We start from the raw sequence: 21,178 nt of genomic DNA on the forward strand, positions 1-21,178 counted from the left end.
CTCTTTTTTGTAATATATACAATGGTTGAAGTGAGCTTTTGTATGCGTTTCCCCAGTTTTCAACGCCATACTCTAAGTATGGTAAAATCAGTGAAGAATACAAAATGCGTAGTGCTTTCCTGTCCAACATATATCTAACCCTTGCCAATATCAATATGTTTTTTGCTATTTTGTGCTGAATATATCTGATATGAGATTTCCAGGTGAATTTATCATCAACTATAACACCTAGAAATATAATTTCATATACTCGTTCTATATTCGCTCCCCCGATTTTCACTTGCAGTTCGTTATCTAGTCTACTTCACTCTATACTTCACTCTTCACAATTTTATAATGCAAGCGCCTCTAAATTCACTGTTTAACAGGTTCATCCCTGAAAAGCTCCACACTGTCACCTGTAATAACTCTTGTGGAACTAAAGATTTCTTGTCTCTTCATTCAGATTTTCTGATCTACATCCCTCCCCATGGATCCAGATGGTTGGGCACTAATTTTCATGGCTGCATAAAGCTACAGCCTGTTGACTCATGGCGATTAACGCTGATGTTGAAGACTGGGGTGGAGTCGACAGTAGTGACTCTGGAGAGAGGGCATGGCTCTTGCAGAGTCCCAGCGTGGATTCTGTTCGGCAGCTGGAGGCAGACAGGAGAGGCATGTCATCTATGGGGGCAGTGTTCATCGTGGTGAATGCAGCACTGGGAGCAGGTCTACTTAATTTCCCCGCAGCATTCAATATGGCAGGAGGAATAACTGCTGGAGTGATGCTTCAGATGGTGAGGAGATCGCAGCAAAGAAAAAAACCTTTTATACAGGCTCCCACTGAATGAGGCAGGTGTTCAGGACTAACTGCCTTTGGTGTAATGTGATAAATTGACCTGCACCCCCTTAATATTCAATTTCACTTAATCTGATTAAAGTAAATCTATTCATCTCTGGGTGTGTAGAACAGCAAGAATGATGATGAGGGTGGTCAGAAATGATCCAAGGTGATATCTTAAAAATTGCTCAACTGTGACCAGAAGCCAAGACAAAAAATATTCAGATTTACAGAAAGAAACAAGAAATTGTTTACATGAATGCTTTTAAAAATGTAAATATTCATGACTAAATAAGCAACAAGTTAAAGTTTTGGGGAAGTAAAATTCATAATATAATTAGTTTTAGAGTGAAAATTGCAGCATATTGTGTATCAGGACTGTCTGGTTAGATCAGATTTGATTGACAGTTTCTTGTTGACATAAGCAAAGAAACCCACAACTGTCATCAGTTCCTAACAGGTGCACAGATGTTTCGTGTCACCACATTTCTGCGAGAGGTTGCCTCTCACATCTGACCAGGGAGTAGAGCACTGACGCAAACAAATCTCTCACATTAAGCTTTTCTCACCTTGGCAGAAACTTTTCTGCTCAGTTCTACGTTTGCTTCTACACAAAACTGCTTATAGACAATATGATAGGGAAGTATAATGTGATGGTTCCTCTTTCTTTGTGTTTCAGTTCCTCTTTCTTTGTGTTTCAGTTCATGCTAATCTTCATTATAAGTGGACTGGTGATTCTGGGCTACTGCTCTCAGGTTTGTATCACTTCAGGACCATCACACTCTGACTTGCTGAAAGATTTTGTTTCTTCTTCTCCATCATCTGCTGCAGCCTTTTTAATCTGACTGTTTAGTGGAACGGTGTTCCTGTGTAATAATGTTTTCATTCTGTGGTTGTATTCTCACACTTTTTACTTCCTGAATGGCTCAGACTTGTGCTTAAACACACCACACAAAGGAGAGTCAATTTTTAAATGATATTTGTTCTGACTTTAAAAGGAGAGTCATTTTTTAAATGATATTTGTTCTGACTTTATGTGTATGACTGGCTGACTCATCCTGCAGTTGTAAAAGTTTCTTTATAACCATGGCTTAAAGTGAAGATGATCACGGTCAGCAGTCAGGCTCCTGCTGCTAGTTTGCTTCCTGTTTGGATGCTATCCACTGCACAAGCGACCCTTTATAACTTGAGGAATGGCTACAGAACTGCAGTGTGTTCATGGTATACAAAAAAGTCTGCTTTAACCTGCTGTAAATTTCAGGTGAAAGGAAATTGTCACAGGACAAATTCAAGAGTAAATTTGATTCTTTTCTTATGCTTGGTAACGTGTGTGATAGCAGATCTGGACTGTTGATTTAAACTTTACTCATGCTGTGTTACACCTGCATTGCTAAATCTTAAATCACATTAACTAAATAGCATGTCTACTTATCATCTGTCTGGGTTCCCCAGGTCAGCAATGAAAGCTCCTATCAGGAGGTTGTTCGAGCCAGTTGTGGGAAAGTCACAGGAGTCCTCTGTGAAGTCGCCATTGCTGTCTACACCTTTGGCACTTGCATCGCTTTCTTTATTGTCATTGGAGACCAGCTGGATCGCTGTAAGTATATTCACACTGATGCAGTAAAAACAAAAAAAGCCATTTGTCTTTTCCAAATATGTAGCTGTGATTTGTGTTGTCACACTGTACCAATAATGAGGGCAAAGACCATCAAGGAGGACACCGCTCAGCATTTTTGCTCAGTAAATGTCTCACTCATGTGACTCGCTCTTGCACTGCACGAGACGCTGACAGTGTAGAAATCCTACTCCTGCCTGTTTCTGTTTTTGGTGCTTTGACATGAATGAATGGAGTGGTTGTGGCTTGAATTATCTACTTGACAAAATCTCTACCATGTATAGACAGTTGTAGCTCTCTACCCTTCTCTGGCAAACATTTTACTGCCTCCCTCTCTGCCTGTCTGTCCCTCTGAAAGGTTGTAATTCCTCTTTTGCTGTTGCAGTGATAGAAGCAGTGGCTCACCACACAGATGGTTCAGTCAATGGCTACTGGTACACCGACCGCAAATTTACCATCACCGTTACTGCAGTGCTCGTTATTCTTCCTCTCTCCATCCCCAAAGAGATTGGCTTCCAGAAGTATGCGAGGTACATAACTCTGTCACTCAGTCAGCTCACTCAGCCGACGTTCCTCACTGAGGATTACAACCTGTTAGCGTTTTCTTAACTTTTACCTTGCATGGTGATCATGTCGGAGTTGATGTTCTTCTTCATTGTAGTGCACTGAGTGTGATGGGAACCTGGTATGTTACCGTCGTGATCATTGTAAAGTACATCTGGCCAGATAAAGAGGTGTCTCCGGGCTATATTGCCACCAGGTGAGCCTTGCACACACTTGATGACACTGCCCTTATTTCCTTGCAGCTTTTCAAAAGCTTTGCATTGTCCACCAACTCATCTAAGCAATAACATCCTTGTCATGTTGCTTTGCTTGAGTTGCTAAATAACTGTGTTTGTTACAGCTCTGCTTCCTGGACTGCAGTTTTCAATGCAATGCCCACAATATGCTTTGGTTTCCAGGTATTTCCTCATTTGAGGTCATAAAATAAAACTGCTTTCTTATGACTTGAGTTTAATATTAATGAATTCTTTTCATCTTATCTGCTTCCTCCTGCTCTCTCTCTACAGTGCCATGTCAGCTGTGTGCCAGTGTTCAACAGCATGAGCAGGAGGGAGATCAAACCCTGGGGACTTGTTGTCACACTCAGCATGATAATCTGCCTCTTTGTTTATACAGGAACAGGTATCGTCAATGTGTGCAGTTGCATACTCAGTTTACTCTCAGTAATGTACCTGATAACCTGTTAAGTATTACATGAATTGACTTATGAATAAATTTAGGACTCTTTGTAAGGACTAAAGTGTGCTTATAGGTGTTTTGTTTTTATTTAATATTATATAGTCATGATAAGATGTCTGATACAAAGAAACATCCCTGTATCAGACACCAGATCATTTCTCCACTTTTTTGGTTCTCTTGACTCTGGATCAAATGAGTCGTTCCTAATTATTAATATGTAATGGATCTTTTGCTGTTTTTCCATAATCGGAACCTAATGAGCTCTATACCCTGTACTGCCCTTAACCATCACCTGGCTGCTGCTCTCTCACACAAAGTCAGCTGTGTTGGCTTGTAAGGCACAGATGACTGCACAAACCCCTCCCCACTCATGATCCCAGTACGTGATTTTAGTAATACCTCCTGAAGGGTGCTGAAATTTAGCTCCCAGAATGCACCTCCAATTGGAAACACATGCAGAACCTGTGATGAGTGTTACTTGGTGCAACATGTTTCCATAGGTTCTTGTAATGGAAAAACCCCTTTAGTGTTCAGATGCACTTTACATCATACTGAAGGCAAATTACACGTAACGTGTGGCGCTGCTGCAGATCAGGCTTGTGACTAGCTGTCAAAATTTTAAATCCTTGTTGCAATTGTGTTTGACCAGGTGTCTGTGGCTTCCTGACATTTGGCTCCAATGTCGATCAGGATGTGTTGATGTCGTATCCTCCTAACGATATTGCTGTGGCCATCGCAAGAGCTTTCATTGTCATCTGTGTGATCACCTCCTACCCCATTTTACATTTCTGTGGCAGGTAAGATCCTGCAAAAATGCCTTTTCTTCTTTTTTTGCCCGCTAACTGGATTTTTTAAGCTGACAGATATTTTTTCTTTTTTAAAAATCCCACAGATTATATCAACTTGTAGTCATTTGTTTTACAAGAACAGGGCTCTAAAAATGTAACTGCAACTAAGATATGTGGTGATTGTGGAAAGTTAAAGCTGAAAAAAGAAAGCTGGCAGACAAACTAAGGGAGACTCTGATTCTAAATTGGCTTCAGCATATTTTCTGTTCTCTCATTTCTTATCACTTACTGGAAACAAATGCACCAATAATCATATGAGATGTGACCTATCCACATTTAATTATGGTTTAAGTTAAGGTTTACTGACTGAAGAATCTAAATTGCACAAGCCTAAAAAGAATGATGTTTGAACATCTCCTGCAGTTCAGAAACTGCATTTGCAGCCTCATGTTACCTCCCACATAAACAAATTATTCAGTTCATTCATATACAGTGAGATGTAGATATTTATTGGTATTGAATTGTGTGAGTAGGGTGCATCATGTGTCTTTCCAGGGCAGTCATAGAAGGACTTTGGCTGCGTTTCCGAGGTGAGCAGGTAGAGGTGTGTGTACGCCGTGAGCAGAGGAGGAGGATCCTGCAGACCCTGGTGTGGTGTGCGGTCACACTCGTCCTCGCACTGTTCATCCCTGATATTGGTCGGGTGATCTCACTTGTTGGAGGGTTGGCAGCCTGCTTTATCTTTGTCTTCCCAGGTAGCATTGCCCTCATTGTGTGTTATTTTGTGTTTCTGTACAAGCCAAATTTAAATGTCACATTCTAATGTCTTCATGCGATGTCTCCAACTTAACAGGTTTGTGTTTGATGCAAGTCAAACTATCAGAGACAGACAGCCGATCTGCAAGGTGAGATACTGCTTATTTTCAGATGTGCCAGCAAGTGTAAAAAGCTGCAGCCGAGACATTCTGTTAGAGTAAATCTAGGCCGAGACACCATGACTGAGGGTTCTGGTGGGACTGATGGGCTTCGGCCATCATGTACTGTAAATAGGTGTGTGTGTGTGTGTGTTAATAAACAGGCAGCGCTGTGGGATCATGCGATGTATGGGTCACAGCGCTGTGCACATAAAGGCAAATTCTGTCTCTGGCTTCCTTCTTCATTCAGCCTACGTTACAGTACTTGTTGTTATTGTTCTTCTGTCTTACACAAGGTTAATGAAGCTTGTTTGTCTAAGACTAAATGCTTTACTATTTTACACCATAAGTGACCCTTTCACATTAGTCATCTGTTTCAGTGTCAGCATATAAAATGTTAAATGTATGTTCAAGTAGTTCACTTACATCCTTGGTCCTCTCTTTTACAGCTGGCATGGACTGGTGATCTTCGGTGTTGCCATGGTTACAATCGGAGCTTTCATCTTTGGCCTCACCACAACCAACTCCATCTATCAAGATATTGTCAGCTAAAAGGAACTCATTTCTTTTTTTTTTTCTTTTTTTTTTTATGGGAGCCAGTGGTGGCCCTTACTGAAGACAGAGGGGGCTCTTAGTCCTTTGCTGCTATTCTGATCTACGGGATAAGATGGAGAAGCATCTCATGACACTTGTTTAAAATACTCAAATCAACAGCTCTGCAGCCCGTCACATCCCTGTTACGTACTGAGTTAAAACTCCAGCGCTCTCTGCTTAGTCGGGGAGTAGTTGAAGATGGCACACAGTGCGAAGTGACTTCAGACACTTTGCCTTTTTATTTTCTGTACAGTTTAAAGTGCATGTTGTATGATTTTTATTATGTTTTAACTTGCAGTGAAAGCAGTTTTTGACAGTGTAGTCATTCCAGAGGGGCCAAGAGTTGACCCTCTATGGGTACTCTGGCCTGTTTACAAGGGCATAAGGACCTTGTATAGAAAGGTCTTACATTGAAATCTTTTTTTTTTTTTATGAAGTTACTAATTAGTTTTAAGTTGCATGTGTTTCTAATCATTGGCATGCTGTGGTTTCCAGGTCCAGATTTGTGTTGGCGCTGCTTATAGTTTGCCCACTAATTAAGAATTTTGTCTCTTCTCCAAAAGAAAATTGGACTGAGTGACAGGTTCGTGCGCACACTAGGACAGAGTCATTAATGAGTGGCGTGTTAACTGCAGCGCTGGCTGTTCAAGTCTGACTGGATTTCTTTTTTCCACCTCCACTCAGCACCTTAAAGGCAAACCAACTGTATCATGTTTTAAAATATATGTAGGAAGTCAGGACTTAAAATTACTTACATAATTTGTAAAGTAAGAAGCACTATGATATTTACAAATTGGCAATGATTTTAAGTTATTTATTCTAAGTTTGCAGAAGTTAAAGCTACAAAGATAAACTTGTGTAAGACTATAGAGCTTTAAAAGGGGTCTACTTTAGTGTGTAAAACAATCAAGTGGCCAAGAGGCTGAAAACCACAGGGTCTCCCCAAAGGCTGTGCACAGATCTGCAGGGTGTACAAAATTAGCAAAAAACACAGGTTCTTCAGATTGGATTTAAAAATGATATCTTTGAATGTATATTAAAAAAAAACAACACATACTGTAACGTAAACAATCCAGTTTGCACGTAATTTATTATAGAGTTTGTCTTAGCGAGGTTGGATTTACTTGAAACCAGTAGACACCACTTTGCCTCAAGCGCAACAATAAATTACAAATAATCTGCCTAAAACTAAAGCATAAGTTTTCTATTTATGCTCCAATACGTGTCAACACTCTAATTTATCTGCTTAACACTGATAGATGGTTGGAACACAGATATCAGAGTTTGATTACAAGATAAACTTTAAGTCATGAAATTCATTTTCAGCCAAGCTGCAAATACAGCTGTGGTGTATTTAAAATCAGGAACATATTCTAATGTTTACAGTGACACACTGAGCTACACAAACTCAGTGGACTAAGTCTTAATCCCTGGTTTTTAAATGTATTCAATCAGTGTATCACAGGTAAAAAGAAACTTTGTGCCTGCCAAGTCTGGTATGATCAGTACTTGAGATCCAAAACTTTGCTGTTCTAAAAACAGAATCCCCTTTACAAAGTATAAGGTGGTACGTATTTGTCACATTGGTGGACTAAAATTGACAGAATACAATTTTGAGTGGGTGGGGGAAGCTGCAGTTGAGACAGTATTTCTGTCTGTGGCCAGTCCAAAAACAATTTATAGAGCATGTGACTCTTATTTTAGCATTTCTCTGAATACAAACTCTTTTTATGGTTGTGTGTTGTACCATTTGTGCCCATTTTTTTCCTTACCATTCTGGTGCTACAGACTGTGTCTGATTATGAGTGCACTTATGATTTCTGTCACTGGTTTACTGTTTCCAGGCTGAAAGGATGTACTGTACACACATTACACCCACATAGCATCTGCTAATCTGTTGTTTCAAAAGAGACGCTGGCAGCAAATTTTAACGGAAATAATTTAGGGACATATCTATGATGTTCTGCTAAGTTTAGCACAGTCGAGGCATGTGAATAAATCTGACACTGTGTCACTGGCAGTTAAAACAATAAAAGACATGACAAGTGCAGTTGCATTTTTCATTAAGGCAGTTTGATCATCAAAAGTACATTCAGAACAACCGTATGAATTTATATCATAGATCAGTCATAACTGAGTTCACTTAAATTTTGCTCACAATGTCAATGACCCTACGAGAAAAATCATTTTGTATTCCATCAGTGCTAGAGAGAACAGTTTCATCTCATCATGTAAAGTGCAGGATTCAAGACTGTTTTCTATTCTGGCTTTGCATTTGCTACACTGGATTTGTAATGAAACAAGTCAACGCACTGGCTTTCAGAAGGTTTTCATATTCACAGTGAAGGAACCATGTAGAATATGTAGCCCTTTTACACATCTGTCCCCAATGTTAGAGCCTTAAAGAGCCCATGGCATGCTTTTACTTGTTTTTGACTTATCTACAATGTTACAACTGTGAATTATCATCTTAGGCGTGACCTAAAGCTCAAAAAATGAGGTGTACGTATGTTCTAGTATTTCTATGCGGAAGCAATGGGACTGTATGTGGTTGTGTGGGGGAAGACGCAGCGGCCACCAGTTGGATTTACTGAGCTTGGAGCTACTTGAAAGGGAGTGATGTTTCCACTACCCGGTGGGACTTAAGTAAAAAAAACAAACAAAAAAACACGTTAATGCCTTGTTTCTATAAAGTTAGAGAGAATTGTAAGGCTGGAGAAGTTACCATGTCTGAATTATGCCAGTTAAAATATGGGGTTTCTCAATTACCTGCTTTGTTTAGAGTGTTACACATCTCTTTTCATCGGTATATATACCGTTGTTTACCCATCTATGGAGGAGAAATTCAAATTAATTAATGCTGTTGCAGTTTGTTGTGCTGTTCAATTTCATATTCTGGCTTGAACATGTCAGGTATGATTTGGGATATTGTCATTGTCGTCACATAGCTTATTAGTCAATGGTTTTTGTTTATGCGTTGTCCTGGCTTCCTGACCGGTCTTGTGTTGAAAAGTGTTCCCCTGTCGAGCTGCGTTTCCCCTGTTCAAAACTTGGTTTCATGTTGCGACCCCCTCAGTGGATGTGGTTAAGATAATGTTAGGATTCAGGTTTGGGGAAACAAATTGACACAACACCGGCAGCAGGAGTTGTGCACGTTCATGAACTATCCTCTCATTATTAGGAAGAGGCTCTCGGGTTTTATCTTTCTGAAATTTTTAGACTGGAGTTGTGATGGGTGCAAAGCTAATCTAGAGGTACCCAAGATTAAACATCAAATGGCTGGAAATGAGCATACCACGGGGACTTTAAATAGACAATGCCAACAAGTAGTTGGACACTTGTCTGGCCAAATCAGTCAAGTAACCTCAATCCAACATAGCAAACAAAACATTTGCTCAAGAGCAGACTGGTGTTTAAAACAAGATTAATAGCCAAATGTTGATTTGAATATTATTCAAGTTTGTTAAATTGTCTAGTTAACTTTGGTCCTCTAAAGTGAATGGACCGTGTACAAATAGGGCTATAATTCACTTGAATTGTTACAGAAAAAAATGAATGTGATGCAGAGCAGAACCAATACCAAAAGTGTCATTATCCAAAAAAATTTACACTGCAAATACTGCATGAATGATACAAAGAATGAGTGCCCCAACAGTCCCTTTTTCCACTAAACAGATCTTCCCTGAGTTAAATGTACGGTCTAGCAAGTGAGGAGTACAGGATTATTACATACAGCAGTCTTTGTCGTGGCTCAGTAGGGGCCTTTTATTAGGAAAGACTGGAACATGTGAAAAGCTTGACCTGGAGCCCACTGAGGAACCATGTGACCGGTGCCCTAAAACACAGACCACAGTGGTGGTTTACAGCAAGGATATTACATCATCATCCTGAAGCAGGATAACCATGCTGCGGTGGTAGACACTAAACAACACAGTCGTGCTTACCTTGATTGTCAGGAAAGTGAGGTTTCCAAACTGTTGGTAGAAACCAGCTACCTGTTTTTCATGAAGCCAGTGCTGATACTCGGTGGTTGCCTGATAATGACATTTATTAGCAGTATTAATAAGTGTATAAGGTTTTACTCTGGGGAAGAAAACCTACATTACCAGTCAAAACTCTGAACACATTTTCATTGTTTTTTTTTGTTTGCTTCTATTACTTTCTACATTGTAGATTAATAAAGACATCAAAACTATGAAATAATAATAAATATTTTATATTCTTTAAAATAGCCACTGCCTTGATGACAGCTTTCACATTATTGGAACACCTTCACCAGCTTCAAGAGGTACTCAGCAGTAATGAGTTTGAATTAACAGGTGTTTTTTGGTAGAATTTCCTGCCTTCTTAATGTGTCTGAGACCATCCGTTGTGTTGTGCTGAGGTAGTGCTGCTGTACAGCAAGCACCCCTATTCGACCACAACTGTGATTGTGGCAATATTTCAGTTTCTTCAGGTAAAAACCATCAAACATCATGATGAGACTGGCTCTCATGAGGACTGTCCCAGGAGAAGACAACCAAGAGCTTCCTCTGCTGCAAAGAATAAGTTTGTTAGAGTTACCAGCCTCAGAAATCTCCATTAACAGCACCTCAGAGCCCACTTCAATGTCTCCTAGAGTTTAAGTAGCAGACATGGAGGAGACTACGTGAATCAGTTCTTCATGGTTGATGTGCTCCAGTGAAACTACTACAGAGGGAGACCAATAAGTGTATGGGCCAAGAAACACACAGAACAGACATTAGACCAGTGGAAATCTGTACTTTGGTTGGTGAGTCAAACTAAGGTTTTCAGCCGATCCGTCTTTGTGAGACTGAGCAGAAGGTGAATGGATGGTATCTGCATGTGTGGTACCCACATGAAGCATGGGGGAGGTGTGGTGTGTAGGGGGCTTTGCTTGTGATACTGCTGACAATTTATTCATAACCAAAGGCACACCTAACCATCAGGGCTACCACAACTTTCTCCAGCAATACGCCATCCAATCCGATTTCCTTTTAATGGGACTGTCATTTGTTTTTCAGTAGCAGTGCAAGAGCTATTTGACCAAGAAGGAGAGGGATGGAGTTCTGCATCAGATGACCTGGTCTCCACAATCACCAGACCTAAACCCAGTGAAGATGGTTTGGGATGAGTTGGACCGCAGCGTGAAGGAAGAACAGCCAACAAGTGCTTAGCATATACAGGTGCTGGTCATATAATTAGAATATCATCAAAAAGTTGATTTATTTCACTAATTCCATTCAAAAAGTGAAACTTGTATATTATATCCATTCATTACACACAGATTGATATATTTCAAATGTTTATTTCTTTTAATTTTGATGATTATAACTGACAACCAATGAAAACCCCAAATTCGGTATCTCAGAAAATTAGAATATTGTGAAAAGGTTCAGTATTGAAGACACCCGGTGCCACACTCTAATCAGCTATTTGACTCAAAACACCTGCAAAGGCCTTTAAATGGTGTCTCAGTCTAGTTCTGTAGGCTACACAATCATGGGGAAGACTGCTGACCTGACAGTTGTCCAAAAGACCACCATTGACACCTTGCACAAGGAGGGCAAGACACAAAAGGTCATTGCAGAAGAGGCTGGCTGTTCACAGAGCTCTGTGTCCAAGCACATTAATAGAGAGGCGAAGGGAAGGAAAAGATGTGGTAGAAAAAAGTGTACAAGCAATCGGGATAACCGCACCCTGGAGAGGACTGTGAAACAAAACCCATTCAAAAATGTGGGGGAGATTCACAAAGAGTGGACTGCAGCTGGAGTCAGTGCGTCAAGAACCACTACGCACAGACGTATGAAAGACATGGGTTTCAGCTGTCGCATTCCTTGTGTCAAGCCACTCTTGAACAACGGACAGCGTCAGAAGCGTCTCACCTGGGCTAAAGACAAAAAGGACTGGACTGCTGCTGAGTGGTCCAAAGTCATGTTCTCTGATGAAAGTAAATTTTGCATTACCTTTGGAAATCGGGGTCCCAGAGTCTGGAGGAAGAGAGGAGAGGCACAGAATCCACATTGCTTGAGGTCCAGTGTGAAGTTTCCACAGTCAGTGATGGTTTGGGGTGCCATGTCATCTGCTGGTGTTGGGCCACTGTGTTTTCTGAGGTCCAAGGTCAATGCAGCTGTATACCAGGAAGTTTTAGAGCACTTCATGCTTCCTGCTGCTGACCTACTTTATGGAGATGCAGATTTCATTTTCCAACAGGACTTGGCACCTGCACACAGTGCCAAAGCTATCAGTACCTGGTTTAAGGACCATGGTATCCCTGTTCTTAATTGGCCAGCAAACTCGCCTGACCTTAACCCCATAGATTTTCTATGTGGTATTGTGAAGAGGAAGATGTGATATGCTAGACCCAACAATGCAGAAGAGCTGAAGGCCACTATCAGAGCAACCTGGGCTCTCGTAACACCTGAGCAGTGCCACAGACTGATCGACTCCATGCCACGCCGCATTGCTGCAGTAATTCAGGCAAAAGGAGCCCCAACTAAGTATTGAGTGCTGTACATGCTCATACTTTTCATGTTCATACTTTTCAGTTGGCCAAGATTTCTAAAAATCCTTTCTTTGTATTGGTATTCAGTAATATTCTAATTTTCTGAGATACCGAATTTGGGGTTTTCATTGGTTGTCAGTTATAATCATCACAATTAAAAGAAATAAACACTTGAAATATATCAGTCTGTGTGTAATGAATGAATATAATATACAAGTTTCACTTTTTGAATGGAATTAGTGAAATAAATCAACTTTTTGATGATATTCTAATTATATGACCAGCACCTGTATAAGAACTCCTTCAAGGCTGTTGGAAGAGCTTTCCAGGTGAGAGAAACTAAACTTTTTTTGCTTCAACACTTTTCCCTTATGTGTTATTTAATTGTCTTGATATCAGCAGTTTTAATATACGATGCAGAAATAAGAAACCATGAATGAGAAGGCGTGTCCAAACATCTGACTGGTACTGTACATAGTTTTATAATCCTTCCTAAAATTAAAGTTTCTACCTTCAGACCGAGATCATCCACAAACCACTGGCCTCCCAGAAAGTTGCAGACCATGTCGGTGTCTCCGTTGTAGACAAGCACCCGCAGGCCCAGAGAGAGAAGCTTCTGATACACCTCCTTCATCGTCTCGTAAGTGTTGTTGTATAGGTTGCCAACTTCATCACTGCAGTGAAGAATGAAGAGGCCATTGTCATCAGGATTAACATGTCACTGACCTCCAACCAAACTCACCATCGTGATTTAAACCAACCCCTTCTGCTTGTGAAGGGGTCTGAATACTTTCTGAAGCCACTGTACACAATTAGCTTTTCTACCCTTTTAATCTTTACACTAAAATGTTTAGTATTTTTGTACATGTAAATGAATTGCTTGTGTGTCAGTTGGTGCGGTGAGAGCTGCTGCAATATTGTGATCACACTGGAATCACAGTTCCCTTTAATTTCATTAGTGACAATTCAACCAGCAACAGGTCCTTCATCAGACAAATACCCACAGGAAAATGTTGATGGATTTAGTATGATGATCAGTAATATCTTAATCACCGATTCACATACATTCATTTACTGTAATATACCTGCAGACGTTCCATGGCGGCAGTGCATCTGGAATGTGTAAAGCCTTCCTCACATCACCTCTGTTCAGCCAGGTTATCACAGCCGTATCGTTCAGGCAGGAAGGGACTGAACCCACCGAAGCAAAGGAACTCTTTGGATCTGAAAACTTAAAAGATTTTTATCATTAACATGACAACACCAAAAAGTCTGAAGCACAGATGCATGTACAAGCAGCACTTGTGCAGAGAAGGAAGCACTCACCTTATGGATGTGTGGGTGTTTCCTGTAGTTCTTCTTAAACAGAAGACTCATGATCCTCTCGTAGCCTTGGAGGGATGTTTTTAGACCCTCACAATCCAGGTAAAGGGAATACATATTAAGCCCAATTTCATACACAATGTTTATGACTGCATGCACCTGAAGTGAGACAAGGATGAAGCAAACATTTAAAGAGTCACACAGTAATGCCCAGCTGAATACTGCAGACATAGTGCACACATACCATCTCCGCACAGATTTCTGAACTGGAGTTGTAAAAGTTACAGTCCCACTTGTCACAGCAATGTATGTTCAGATCAGTCCACAACCTGGACAGAAAACACAGCTTTGAATGACAATCTCTGCATCAATTGTGTGTAACTAATCCTTTGGTGGTCATTAATCCTTTCATATCTGTATACTGATCTGATTCAATTATTAATGGCGATTAATCTATAATCAAATAATCATTAACATCCCTAACTGCATTACAGGAGGAAAACACACAAAACACAGCGTGGTTTTCTTCACCAGAACATCATAAGAGAGAACCAAACAACAAAGAAACCTGTGGTTAGTACCTACCAACAGTGGTCCAAGGAAGGACAACTGGTGAACCAGTGACATGGTCATGGACGCCCAAGGCTCACTGACACTAAGCCTTATCTACTGTATATTGAAATTTTAAATTTCATTTGTAGTTTTCAAAAGATTAAAATTTGTTTGAAACTTTTTAAAATGTCTGAAAATGAGAAACGCTGCACATCTCTATGAAGAGAAACATTCACTGGCTATAGTGGTGATATGACCACAGTTTTCACTGCTTTAACATATTTTTATTCACTAAATGATAGACAAATTTGTGCTCTTTCAAACGGTATAACCACAAGCAACTGCTGCATTGATCCCTATGTACAGAGTACTAGGCAGGTGGTCATAATGTTATGGCTGATCGGTGTATACAATCTACAAATGCTAAGAACAGACAAAAATATATAAGAACAAAATAGACAAGAAAAGAGAATCGGTATCAAGGTCTAAAAGTGCTAAGAACAAAAACAAGCAGAAAAAAAAAAAAAATAATTCACCGATGACAATAACGCAAACAAGCTTCCTCTGTCAAGTGCTACTTACTGTTCTCCCAAGAGGCCGTGGTAGTAAGCAAAGTAGACCAAACTTTGTATATGGACTACCTCGCTGCTATAGCCATTTCCCACTGCAAAGCCCTGACAACAAGGGAAAATGTTAGGGTGTTTAAACACCTGTCAGAAGGTATGCTTGGCTGAAGGGCTGAATAACAGGGAAAACATGAGACTGAAGCAGATGTTTGCATGAAGCGCCTCACCTTGAAGGTGATTTTGGTAGTTCCTGTAGCCACACGCAGGCTGAGGGTTGGTGCATAAATTCCACCATAACTTTCTCCAAAGATGAAGAACTCATTCTGAGTGAAATTTGGGAACTTGACAAAGAAGCTCTGCAATGCTCTATAATTATCTTCAGCTACCTAAGAGAAGAAAAAAATGGTTTCATAAAATGTCCCTGGCTGTTTTTAAGCTACTCTTTGCTCTGTGAAACCTATTATTCATTCAACAGACTGAACTCACCTGGTCATCATCGGTTGCATATTTACGGTCATCAGAGTAGGAATATCCCACTCCTGCAGGAGATTCTAGATACAGCATATTGGCAATCTTGTTCCAGCTGAACGTGTTCTCATACAGCATGGTCCCATCATTATTCACCTGAAAATGGAAGTTCTAGGTTTAATAGTTCTTTTTTCAGGATTATTACATTTAGCTAAATCAGCAAACCAGTATACTTAATTTTTCTTTTGATTATATTTTGCCTTCGTACAGCTACAGGGTGGGGTGCCATTTGTGATGCATTAAGGAATGCCTTAAAGGTCAGAATCCTAGAACTGATTCAATAACAGGATCTTGACGTTTCACACTCAGGGTGAAACATTTTGCATGACTGCTTATCTGTCTAGACAGTGATCTCATCTAGCAGGAAATTTTTATCCCTTACCATGTGAGTTTGTCCCCAAACACTGATGCCATTTCTTTCCATGCATTATTTGCTGTGATTATAAAAGGAGTGTGTATTTTTCACTCTTTGTCATTTCACTGTATCCTTTGGTGATGACCATTCAGCTTAATTTATGGCATGCTTAATAAATCCATGACAGGCAATTGGGACTCTTGTTCATTTCTCATCTATGCATTATGTTTTGTCACTACAGAAGTCAACAATTACTATACAGAGTCACTTTAATTCAGTTCACAGATATAGTTATGCACACAGTGACAATGCTCACTTGGAAAGGTCCGTTCTCTGTCAGCAATCCAACGAGTGAGCTGCAGCCCGGGCCTCCGTTCAGCCAGAGCACCAGTGGATCTTTGACTGGGTCCCTCTGAGACGTCACAAACCTGCAGGAAGTCAGAGCTATGGTTAAAAAAAAATACAGAAAGATAAGTTGTATGCAAATATTTGACTGCTCTTGGAAAACAAAATATTTGAGTTTCAAAGTGAAAATACAACCTCAGCAGCCTACAGGCATTACAAAAAAAATTGAATGTCTTCAAATGTTAATGCACTGTTACTTTTTATTTATTTAGCTTTAAAAAAAAGGGACAGAAAAAATAAGCAGCAATCACAGCATGTGCAAAAGTTTGGTCACTCTAAAAAGTATTTAGTATCACCATATCACTCTGCCAGATCATTTTTGAAGCAGATAAGATTCTTTCTATTCTTAATTCATAATTTTTCACTCACTCTTCCCACAGATGACTTCAACTGTTGAAATATTTCAGGCTGTCTTACATGTACAGTCTGTTTAAGATTTGTAAAGATGTTCATGTCAGAAGACTGTAAGGCCTGTTCCTAAAGCTACAGCTTGTGTTTCTTGCAGTAGTTAATGGTGGATTTTGAGGTTTTCTTTGGATCGTTGACCTGTTGTAGAAGCTAGAGCATCTTTCCAGTTTTACATTCTTGACTTGTTGGGGTGGCTGTGGTTCAAGAGGTACAGCGGTTGGTGTGTAACATACTTGGCCAATAAAAAAGATATTTAGTTTCCCATGCCACTGGCTGACACACAACCCAAAAGAGAATATTTCCGTCTATTTGGCAAACACTGCTCACACACACACACACACACACACACACACAAAAACTATACACAGACTGAGAGGTCACATTGGATGGACACCAACTGCACATGTTAAAAATTGGGAGAAAACAGTCATGATGGCATTTGTTTTTCCTTTTTTTGTCATTTTATTTACCAAATAACTGCAGATTAAAACCATTACTGCAGTCCTGCATTATCAAAGGGCACATTTTACTACATAATGAGTACTTTAATTACTGATAGACTACTGTAAATATTCTATTGATAATATTTAGGTGCTTTAACTCGAGTAGAGCAAAAGGACTCTTAGATCTAATGACACATTTTACTTATAGTACTGGTATTCTCAGTCAAGTAAAGGAAGTAAATACCTGTCCCACCCCAGTTTCTTACCAGTAATGAAGAAACTTCCCCGGTTGGGCCTGGAGGTACCCTGACCACTGTCGAAAGTTGGGTTTGAACATCATGCCTGGCAGGTGGGTCACCTCATCAGGAGCATACTGAGCCCGGCAGCTGAAAGGAAACACGGACAGCAAACACACCAGCAAACCCACGGCAAACATCGCTGAACTTCACTCACTTCTAGCCGAAAAACACGTACAATACGGCTCCTCTGCTCACTTTGGTAGCCAGATAAGGGTTCTCTTCAAAAAGCAACTTCTTTCGACGTCTTCAACAACAGATCCGCCTGAACAAAACGAACCACTACATCATGTGACTCCCGCTAAGGGCCACGTGACATGCGCGTGATTTTACGCAGATGTGATTTGTTTCAGGAAGGTTTACTGAGCTATAAATAACACATGAACTAAGATTTTTTAAAAACTGAACATCCACACACAGTCAATAATGTAGCACAAAGTCAACAAAATAAGATAATAGTAAATTATACAAAGGAATAGGCTTACAGTGACAAATAAATCGATATTAGGGCATTTGAAACCTTCCAACATTAAGTCCAGCCTGTCAATCCCTGTCTCTGACCATGCTGCTGAGAAATTTAATTTCCATGTATGTGAACGTCATGCAACAGCGGAGATTATATTACAGGTCTTGTTTGTGTAACCTGCTATTAAAGCTATGTGTGGCTATTCAAATTTAAATTATCGTATATTATAATTAAACAGACATTTATTTATTTATTAACAACTAGTCAGAGAACACACTACTCTACCTTAGCACCAAGTTTAACATTCATATCGCGGTCCATCGCGGTGAAGGTTGAACCAGATCCACCTTTTTAAGCCACACAGTGTTATCTCATTTTGCTGGAGCTCTCTGCGGGCTGCGTATGAAAGCAATCCCTGTAGAAATGAATGGGGAGAGCTGCATTTTTTCACACCTTTGAAACTCAGTCTGAACATGGCCTTACACCTAAAAGCAATATTCCCGTGATAGTTTATCATTATTTCACAATTGTGGTTTATATTTTTAAAGATTATCAAGCTCCCAGTACACGTGTAGCCTACCATTTTTAGAAAGGTTGGTATTTTAAGCTTGCATGTCTTTTAGGATGTCATTAAAATTGTGTACTGTTTTAGTGAGAAAGGATTTTATTGTAGTCTGTCGAACGTTTGGACTTTTATTGTGAAAGCACGTGTATACGGCTACCGGAAAAAATACGCGCCTAACTCCATAATGTGGTTGGACCATCTATAGAGTTAGTACAGTGGTGTTACCTTAAGCACTGGCTTAACATTGATATTAACCTGTGGACAAATTTACCTGTTCGCCAAAATCTGCATTGCAAGGTAACATATTGTTGGTTGTCGTCGTCAGGACTGCTAGCGTTGACTTAGCGTCGTCGCAAGCAACTCTGCCGCTGGTTCCGAATACATCGAGGTAAAGATATTTGTGATTTTCACACTCACTCATGATTTCATGTAAACAGTATGGTATTGTGTAGGTAGAAGCGCTATGTCGAACAACCGAAAGTCATACAATAAACAAACACTTGATATTAATACTAGCTATTTACGAGTGAAAAGTTGTGCAAAATGTTATTGTTTCCGGTACAATCTTTTCGCAATAAAAAAAGCCTCAGCAAAAAAAAAAAAAAAAAAAAAAAAAAAAAAAAAGATGAAGGTAGAGACATCTAGTACAGAACAGTGTTGTCTTCCTAAATGTTTTATTTTCACAATATGTACTCGTATGCACATACAACTACAAAACAGTGCACAAAACGCTGACAGGATTTTATTTCAAATGAATTTTTCCGGTTTTGTGAAGCGGCCCCACGCAGGCGATTCAAGCAGTGCAGGGAGGCTCCTGTCTTATTTTGTTTCCCTTTCATGTCCAGCAGCATGGATCTTGAAGTTGGTCCACAGAGTCTGGATCACCAGACCGCAACACCAGCCCAGTACCCCAAATACAAGAGGAATTTGAGGAGTCTAAATTTGCTGACCATGAAGTTTGTTAGATTACTGCAAGAAGCTGAAGACGGTGTGCTGGACCTCAAAGATGTAAGTGAGCTGAGACCAGTCAAACACACAGTACATCAACACTGAGTCTGTCACTGGATGTGTGTAACACTGGGTTTTCAGTCCCAGGCCACAACAACGCACTCATAAAAATAACTACTAGGCTACAACATAGATTAATCAATTAATCATTTGACTAAACACATATTATGAAACTTTTCTGACTATTGATTAACTGTTTCAGTAGTTTTTCCAAACAAAAATGTGGTTGGATTACAGTTTTTCAAACGTGTGTGTGTGTGTGTTTTGTTTGTTTTAAATTTTGTATCTGTGTAAACAATATATCACTGGCTTTTCAACAGCTGGCTGGATAAATTAATTGATGAAAATAATCACTATTTGCAGGCCTAAAAAATCAGTCATCTCAACTTGCATATAAATCTTACATTTGGAAGCTTTGTTTGAAATGTGTGGCTCTATAATACTTAATGCTGCAAATGAAAGTGTAAAAATTGGATTTCATAAAGATGTAACTGTTTTAGGAACAAATGCTTGATGTTGTCAAAATTGTAAGTGTATCTCTCTTAAACAAACAACAAAGGGGGATTTTAACAATTAATATGGTCAGTAAGTGATCTGTAAATGTTTCAGTACACTTAGCGAACTAATCCCTGAGACACTTAGATTATATATTGCAAAGATATTTGTGAAACTGGTATTTTCAGAGGATGAGCCTAAGGAGGCTGTGGTGGATAACTTTATATGTGTGTATGTGTTCTTTCAGGCTGTCAGGGTCCTGGCTGTCAGACAGAGAAGGCGAATCTATGACATCACAAATGTGCTGGAGGGCATTGGTCTGATTGTGAAAATATATAAGAACCTTGTTAAGTGGGTGTAAGTTTTAACCCTGCCTTGTGTGCATGCATTTGGATATGCATGTGTGTCAGAGTATAGTACTTAATTCTGTTTTGCAGTATATATATATATGCTTTTCCTAAATAAGGGGCCCGAGACCAGGAGAAAATGCACACAAATTAACCAACAGACTGACAGAGTTAAAGGCTGAGCTGCAGGACTTGGAGCGGAAGGAAAATATGTTGGACCAACAGAGACTCTGGGTCCAACAGAGCATCAGGAACACAACAGAAGAATGCAACAAATATTCTTTTATGACTTTTTAAACATTACTTCCTTTTACATACTGTACTTCTGTTTTCAAAAGCAAAGTAAATCGTGCTAGGTTTTTATTTAACAGATAAAGTTTTACTCAACATGAGACGTTGCGTTGTTGTGAGCAGATTTAATGTGGTTTATTCCATTATGATAATAATGCTGTATTTTCTTTGGCAAAAGCATATTTATTTATTACTATAATGAATGTCTGTCTTGCATCAATTCTCAATGTCAAACTAGCTCTATATTTCAAGTTGAACCTTAACTCAGATCAACTCTGACCTATGTGAATCATGAAGATATCTGCAACTGCTTCAGTGGTAATGTATAGTCACTCTCTTGTCTTTCAGTGATTGCTTTTGTATACATTTTGTGTTGGCGTATATTCGATACACTTGAAAGTCCAAGCACAGGGGCAGTGAGTGGATACATCTTTATTTCATAGAGGAAATCTTTGTGCCAGTAAAATGAAATACACATCTAAGTCTATGATAAATATTAAAGCAAAGATCTCCTTGTAATATTTGTTCCTATCTCATCCATGCTGCTGTTGTGTTGCAGTGATTGACTTATCTGTAGGAAAAGTCAAAGATTCAAGATTAAAAACCAATAGTTTAAACTGTGTAAATGATCACCAATATATATATATATATA

At 39.5% G+C, this 21,178-nt stretch overlaps 3 protein-coding genes across 8 annotated transcripts in view; 2 read left to right on the forward strand and 1 right to left on the reverse strand.

Moving 5' to 3' along the window:
* The window catches only part of slc38a7 (solute carrier family 38 member 7), an 8,285-nt gene extending 1,265 nt beyond the window's left edge, over positions 1-7,020 (forward strand). Inside the window, exons 3-13 of the mRNA XM_020610072.1 lie at positions 446-776; positions 1,522-1,575; positions 2,273-2,417; positions 2,821-2,965; positions 3,097-3,195; positions 3,340-3,397; positions 3,506-3,620; positions 4,327-4,474; positions 5,021-5,220; positions 5,319-5,370; positions 5,829-7,020. Coding sequence (XP_020465728.1) covers positions 531-776; positions 1,522-1,575; positions 2,273-2,417; positions 2,821-2,965; positions 3,097-3,195; positions 3,340-3,397; positions 3,506-3,620; positions 4,327-4,474; positions 5,021-5,220; positions 5,319-5,370; positions 5,829-5,931 — 1,365 coding nt within the window. The 5' untranslated portion in view covers positions 446-530 and the 3' untranslated portion in view covers positions 5,932-7,020. The remainder of the gene's footprint in view (positions 1-445; positions 777-1,521; positions 1,576-2,272; positions 2,418-2,820; positions 2,966-3,096; positions 3,196-3,339; positions 3,398-3,505; positions 3,621-4,326; positions 4,475-5,020; positions 5,221-5,318; positions 5,371-5,828) is intronic.
* A 2,693-nt stretch (positions 7,021-9,713) lies between these two features.
* Positions 9,714-17,982, reverse strand: LOC109964585 (lysosomal protective protein). The gene is made up of 11 exons (XM_020607982.1): positions 17,325-17,982; positions 16,119-16,230; positions 15,406-15,543; positions 15,147-15,305; positions 14,936-15,027; positions 14,046-14,130; positions 13,805-13,960; positions 13,564-13,709; positions 12,990-13,152; positions 9,918-10,007; positions 9,714-9,808 (listed from the first exon to the last, which is right to left on the reverse strand). Exons 1-11 carry the CDS (start codon positions 17,492-17,494, stop codon positions 9,725-9,727), a joined length of 1,395 nt encoding a protein of 464 aa, XP_020463638.1. The 5' UTR covers positions 17,495-17,982; the 3' UTR covers positions 9,714-9,724.
* A 348-nt stretch (positions 17,983-18,330) lies between these two features.
* The window catches only part of LOC109964592 (transcription factor E2F4-like), a 4,584-nt gene continuing 1,736 nt past the window's right edge, over positions 18,331-21,178 (forward strand). Inside the window, exons 1-6 of one of the 6 annotated variants that reach the window (XM_020608000.1) lie at positions 18,331-18,413; positions 18,711-18,773; positions 19,231-19,393; positions 20,136-20,245; positions 20,355-20,510; positions 20,801-20,844. In XM_020608000.1, coding sequence (XP_020463656.1) covers positions 19,235-19,393; positions 20,136-20,245; positions 20,355-20,510; positions 20,801-20,844 — 469 coding nt within the window. In that variant the 5' untranslated portion in view covers positions 18,331-18,413; positions 18,711-18,773; positions 19,231-19,234. Of the gene's footprint in view, positions 18,414-18,453; positions 18,774-19,230; positions 19,394-20,135; positions 20,246-20,354; positions 20,511-20,800; positions 20,845-21,178 lie in introns of those variants that run through there. The other 5 variants (XM_020608019.1, XM_020607995.1, XM_020608010.1 and 2 more) reach the window with 5 other exon arrangements.

Source organism: Monopterus albus, unplaced genomic scaffold (genome assembly GCF_001952655.1).
Source record: "Monopterus albus unplaced genomic scaffold, M_albus_1.0 scaffold4.1, whole genome shotgun sequence".
Classification (NCBI taxonomy): domain Eukaryota; kingdom Metazoa; phylum Chordata; class Actinopteri; order Synbranchiformes; family Synbranchidae; genus Monopterus; species Monopterus albus.